The sequence below is a fragment of the Carcharodon carcharias genome, chromosome 10 (assembly GCF_017639515.1).
Source record: "Carcharodon carcharias isolate sCarCar2 chromosome 10, sCarCar2.pri, whole genome shotgun sequence".
NCBI lineage: Eukaryota > Metazoa > Chordata > Chondrichthyes > Lamniformes > Lamnidae > Carcharodon > Carcharodon carcharias.
The window spans coordinates 94479958-94485957 of NC_054476.1; the positions used below are offsets into that span (position 1 = coordinate 94479958).

Genomic DNA, 6000 nt, shown 5'->3' on the forward strand with positions numbered 1-6000 from the left:
TCGGTCTGTCGCTCTCTCTTGGTCTCTCGCTCTCTCTCGGTCTCGGTCTCTCACTCACTCTCAGTCTCGGTCTCTCGCTCTCTCGGTCTCTCACTCGCTCTCGGTCTCTCACTCGCTCTCGGTCTCTCGCTTTGTCTCGGACTCGCTCTCTCTTGGTCTCGGTATCGGTCTCTCACTCTTTCTGTCGTTCTCTCTCGGTTTCTCTCTCTCTCGGTCTCGGTCTCTCGCTCTCTCTCACTCTCTCTTGGTCTCAGTCTCTCTCTCTCTCTTGGTCTCTCGCTCTCTCTCGGTCTCGGTCTCTCACTCACTCTCGGTCTCGGTCTCTCGCTCTCTCGGTCTCTCACTTGCTCTCGGTCTCTCACTCGCTCTCGGTCTCTCGCTCTGTCTCGGACTCGCTCTCTCTCGGTCTCGGTAGCGGTCTCTCACTCTTTCTGTCGTTCTCTCTCGGTTTCTCACTCTCTCTCGGTCTCGGTCTCTCGCTCTCTCTCGGTCTCGGTCTGTCGCTCTCTCTTGGTCTCTCACTCACTCTCGGTCTCGGTCTCTCGCTCTCTCTCACTCTCTCTCGGTCTTGGTCTCTCGCTTTCTCTCGGCCTCTCTCTCTCTCTTGCTCTCGGTCACTCACTCTCTCTCGGTCTCGGTCTCTCGCTCTCTCTCAGGCTCTCACTCTGTCTCCGTCTCGGTCTCGGTCTCTCCTTCTCTCTCTTTGTCTCAGTCTCTCGCTCTCTCTCTCTTGGTCTCGGTCTTTTGCTCTCTCTCGGTCTCTGTCTCTTGCTCTCTCTTGGTCTCTCTGTTGCGGTCTCGGTCTCTCTCTCTGTCTCGGTCTCAGTCTCTCGCTCTCTCTCTTGGTCTCGGTCTTTCACTCTCACTCGGTCTCGGACTCTCGCTCGGTCTTGGACTCGGACTCTCGCTCGGTCTTGGACTCGGACTCTCGCTCGGTCTTGGACTCGGACTCTCGCTCGGTCTCGGATCGGTCTCTCGCTCGGTCTCGGTCTTGGTCTCTCGTTCTCTCTTGGTCTCGGTGTCTCGCCCTCTCTTGGTCTCGGTCTCTCACTCACTCTCGGTCTCTCGCTCTCTCTTGGTCTCAGTTTCTCGCTCTCTCTCAGTCTCGGTCTCTCGCTCTGTCTCGGACTCGCTCTCTCTTGGTCTCGGTATTGGTCTCTCAGTCTCTCTCGATCTCGGTTTCTTGCTCTCTCTCGGTCTTGGTCTCTCGGTCTGTCTCGGACTCGCTCTCTCTCGGTCTCGGTATCGGTCTCTCGCTCTTTCTGTCATTCTCTCTCGGTTTCTCGCTCTCTCTCGGTCTCGGTCTCTCGCTCTCTCTCACTCTCTCTCGGTCTCGGTCTCTCGCTCTCTCTCGGTCTCGGTCTGTCGCTCTCTCTTGGTCTCTCGCTCTCTCTCGGTCTCGGTCTCTCACTCACTCTCGGTCTCGGTTTCTCGCTCTCTCGGTCTCTCACTCGCTCTCGGTCTCTCACTCGCTCTCGGTCTCTCGCTCTGTCTCGGACTCGCTCTCTCTCGGTCTCGGTATCGGTCTCTCACTCTTTCTGTCGTTCTCTCTCGGTTTCTCACTCTCTCTCGGTCTCGGTCTCTCGCGCTCTCTCGGTCTCGGTCTCTCGCTCTCTCTCGGTCTCGGTCTGTCGCTCTCTCTTGGTCTCTCGCTCTCTCTCGGTCTCGGTCTCTCGCTCACTCTCGGTCTCGGTCTCTCGCTCTCTCTCGGTCTCGGTCTCTTGCTCTCTCTCGGTCTCGGTCTCTCGCTCTCTCTCGGTCTCGGTCTCTCAGTCACTCTCGGTCTTGTGCTCTATCTCGGTTTCTCGCTCTCGGTCTCGGTCTCTCGCTCTGTCTCGGACTTGCTCTCTCTCGGTCTCGGTATCGGTCTCTCGCTCTCTCTCGGTCTCTCGGTCTCTCGCTCTCTCTCGGTTTCTCGCTCTCTCTCTTGCTCTCGGTCTCTCGCTCTCTGTCTTGCTCTCGGTCTCTCGCTCTCTCTCGATCTCGGTCTTGCTCTCACTTGGTATCTCGCTCTCTCTCGTTCTCGGTCTCTCACTCTCTCTCGCTCTCGGTCTCTCGCTTTTGGTCTCGGGCTCTCGCTCTCTCTTGGTCTCGGTCTCTCACTCTCTCTTGGTCTCGGTCTCTTGCTCTCTCTCGATCTCGGTCTCACTCTCACTCGGTATCTCGCTCTTTCTCGGTCTCGATCTCTCGCTCTTGGTCTCGGGCTCTCGCTCACTCTGGGTCTGGGTCTCTCGCTCTCTCTTGGTCTCAGTCTCTCGCTCTCACTCACTCTCGGTGTTGGTCTCTCGCTCTCTCTCACTCTCTCTCGGTCTCGGTCTCTCACTCTTTCTCGGTCTCGGGTCTCTCGCTCTCTCTTGGTCTCGGTCTCTCGCTCTCTCTCGGTCTCGGTCTCGGTCTCATTCTCAGTCTCTTGCTCACTCTTGCTCTCAGTCCTTCCCTCTCTCTCGGTCTCTCGCTCTCTCTCGGTCTCGGTTACTCGCTCTCTCTCAGTCTCTCGCTCTCTCTCAGTCTCGGTCACTCGCTCTCTCTCGTTCTCGGTCTCTCACTCTCTCTCGGTCTCTCGTTCTCTCTCGGTCTCGGTCTCTCGCTCTCTCTCAGCATCTGTCTCTTGCTCTCTCTCAGTCTCGGTCTCTCGCTCTCTCTTGGTCTCTCGCTCTCTCTTGGTCTCTCGCTCTCTCTCGGTCTCTCGCTCTCTCTCGGTCTCGGTCTCTCGCTTTCTCTCGGTCTTGGTCTCTCGTTCTTGATCTTGGTTTCTCTTTCTTTCTCGCTCTCTCTCGGTTTTTCTCTCTGTCTCGGTCTCTGTGTCTCGGTCTCTGTGTCTCGGTCTCTGTGTCTCGGTCTCTGTGTCTCGGTCTCTGTGTCTCGGTCTCTGTGTCTCGGTCTCTGTGTCTCGGTCTCTGTGTCTCGGTCTCTGTGTCTCGGTCTCTGTGTCTCGGTCTCTCGCTCCCGGTCTCTCGCTCCCGGTCTCTCGCTCCCGGTCTCTCGCTCCCGGTCTCTCGCTCCCGGTCTCTCGCTCCCGGTCTCTCGCTCCCGGTCTCTGTGTCTCGGTCTCTCGCTCCCGGTCTCTGTGTCTCGGTCTCTCGCTCCCGGTCTCTCGCTCCCGGTCTCTCGCTCCCGGTCTCTCGCTCCCGGTCTCTCGCTCCCGGTCTCTCGCTCCCGGTCTCTCGCTCCCGGTCTCTCGCTCCCGGTCTCTCGCTCCCGGTCTCTCGCTCCCGGTCTCTCGCTCCCGGTCTCTCGCTCCCGGTCTCTCGCTCCCGGTCTCTCGCTCCCGGTCTCTCGCTCCCGGTCTCTCGCTCCCGGTCTCTCGCTCCCGGTCTCTCGCTCTCGATCTCTTGCGGTCTCTCGCTCTCTCTCGCTCTCTCTCGCTCTCTCTCACTCTCTCTCGCTCTCTCTCGCTCTCTCTCGCTCTCTCTAGCTCTCTCGCTCTCTCTTGCTCTCTCGCTCTCTCTTGCTCTCTCGCTCTCTCTTGCTCTCTCTTTGTGTCTCTCGGTCTCTCACTCTTGCTCTCTCTCTGTCTCTTGGTCTTTCTCGCTCTCTCTCCGTCTCTCGGTCTCTCACGATCTCTCGGTCTCTCTCGCTCTCTCTCAGTCTCTTGATCTCTGGCTTTTGCTCTCTGGCTCTTTCTCCTTTGGATGTTAACCCATGTATTGGTGGGTTAGGGGTTGGGGTGTGTGGTGTGAAATTTGCAAACAGTGGAGCTGGCATTGGCATGCTCCAGTTGAAGAGGTGGGTGAGCTCTGAGTGTGAGTGATGTGACTGGTGTCCTTTCTGTTTAGGATTCTCATCGGTTTGGTAAACACTTCCGACAGGCCATGCTCGACATTCTCACCCTGTTCAACTTGGATAAGAGGCCCAGCAAGTAACATCAGCTGGAATCAATGCAGTGAAGGGCCAGACCCTGCGACTTCTCCCACTGGTTAGGATGATGAGCATCATTCTAAACAGTGACAAATTTACAGCTTCCCCAGGATCCCTGACCCATCTTTCTGTGGCTGAGTGTTTCTGTGTGTTTGACAACTGCTGGACTGATCTCAGGTTCAGAGAGTGGCAGTCCTGCCTTGTTTCGGGGCAACTGCTACAAACAGTATCTGAAGCCTCAGCCCAGGATTATTGCACAGGGTAAGGGAGCTGCTGTAAATTATTGTTTTTTTCCCCCACCCCTCCCCTCCATCAAGATGATTAAAGAGAACTTCCTCATCTTTTTAATAATTGTCTGTCTCTGAATCGGTGCTCAGGATATAACTTGGAATATTAATAAACCTCACGGCCTGCAGAGGGCACCATTGGATCACAGATGACAGTACTTGATGCTCACTATGTTGGGAGTTTGTACAGAATGGGTCTGATTTAGGAGCAGGAGTTAACCTGCCCTCCCCAGACACCAACATGAAGGAGCATTGATTTGATGTAGTTTTTGTACAAAGATTGAATTAAATAACAAAGTACTACAGGCGATCTTGGCTGTTTAGTGATTCAACATGTATATACTGTATCACCAATAAAGAACTGGGAGACCATTGCTCACTGCTCCATATATTCCACTGACTGGTGCCATATTTCTCCTTGCTGTTGGGTGTCTGTGTGACAACGTTTGCCCCCAGGTTGCCAACCCTCCATGAACTGAACTTTAATCATGAGTAGTTGGAGGCAGGAGGCTTGTCTGGCTCCACATGTAGCTGAACAATGAGACAGCCAATAAAAAGCAAGATTGCTGACCTGTCATTTGGACTAGGAAAAGTTAGAAATGTTTTAAACAACTATAGGAAATAAGGGGTCTCCTTTTTAAGATGGAGATGAGGATGAATTTCTTCTCTTAGAAAGTCAATAATCTTTAGAATTCTCTTCCCCAGGGAGCAGTGGAGGCTGGGTCATTGGATATATTCAAGGCTGAGTTAGACAGATTTTTGATCGACAAGGGAGTCGAGGATTATGCGAGGCAGACAGGAAAGTGGAATTAAAGTCACAATCACATCAGCCATGATCTTATTGGATGGCAGAGCAGGTTTGAAGGGCCAAGTAGTCTCCTCCTGCTGCTATGTTCATATGGAGGGAGTGGAAAGCAGAAAGTAGGGAAGAACAGAAGCACTGTGATAGGGTGGAAGGAAGGAGAGATTAAATGTCAAAAGGAATGATGGTGCAAGGTAAAAGCAAGATGGTAATAGGACAAGTAAAGAAACAAAGAAAAGAATATTGTTGAGCAGAGACATGTTGCTGAGGCGACTTCTTAACTTGCTAGAAGTGTCATCAGCAGGGACCCATTTTCTGCAAATAAAAGGAATATGTTCAAGCCTTGCATCTTTTTTGGAATCATCCGGACGCTTGAGGAGCCTATTGTTTTCCTTTGCTTCCTCCATGGCAACTCCTCAGCCAATCAGAGCCAACTTACCAGCCAATCAGCACCATTTTCTTCTGTAGCGTAAATTGTTGTGATTGTTTGAAATGTGGCATTCTTGTGCTTGTTTGATGAGTGTAAGATGAAAAACTTCAGCAACGTCTCTCTTTTCAGCAACATTCACGTTCTGAACAAAAGTAGGTTTAGAAAAGGTGTAAATAGAAAATCAGAAGTTTCAACAGCTACCATCCAAAATAAACAGGACAGTAGTTTTGATGGGGAATTGCTGAACTCAACATTGAGTTCAGAAGGCTGTAAAGTACCTAACCAAAGGATAAGGTGTGGTTCCTGCTGTTTTGGGGTTTATTTGGAGAAGAGAAGGTTGAGAGGAGATTTGATAGTTTCTCACTATTTACTCTGGACAGAGTAGATAGGAAGAAACTGTTCCCATTGGTGGACAAGTCCAAAACCAGAAGACTCATATTTAAAGTAAATGGCAAAAGAAGCAATGGAGAAAAACCTTTGTTATGCAGCAAGTGATTAGAATTTGGAGTGCCCTGCCTAAGAGTGTGGTGGGGACAGGATCAGTCCTCACTTTCAAAAGGAATTAGATAAGCATCTGTAGGGAAAATATTTGCAGGGATAAAGTGGGGAGTGGGCCTTGCTCA

General features: G+C 52.4%; 1 protein-coding gene across 3 annotated transcripts in view; it reads left to right on the forward strand.

Annotated features, from left to right (window-relative positions):
- Positions 1-4534, forward strand: part of LOC121283188 (carnitine O-palmitoyltransferase 1, liver isoform-like) — a 440711-nt gene extending 436177 nt beyond the window's left edge. For all 3 annotated transcript variants that reach the window (XM_041197423.1, XM_041197425.1, XM_041197426.1), the window contains one exon: positions 3777-4534. In XM_041197423.1, the coding sequence (XP_041053357.1) occupies positions 3777-3863 (87 nt within the window). In that variant the 3' untranslated portion in view covers positions 3864-4534. The remainder of the gene's footprint in view (positions 1-3776) is intronic.
- The last annotated feature ends 1466 nt before the right edge of the window (positions 4535-6000 follow it).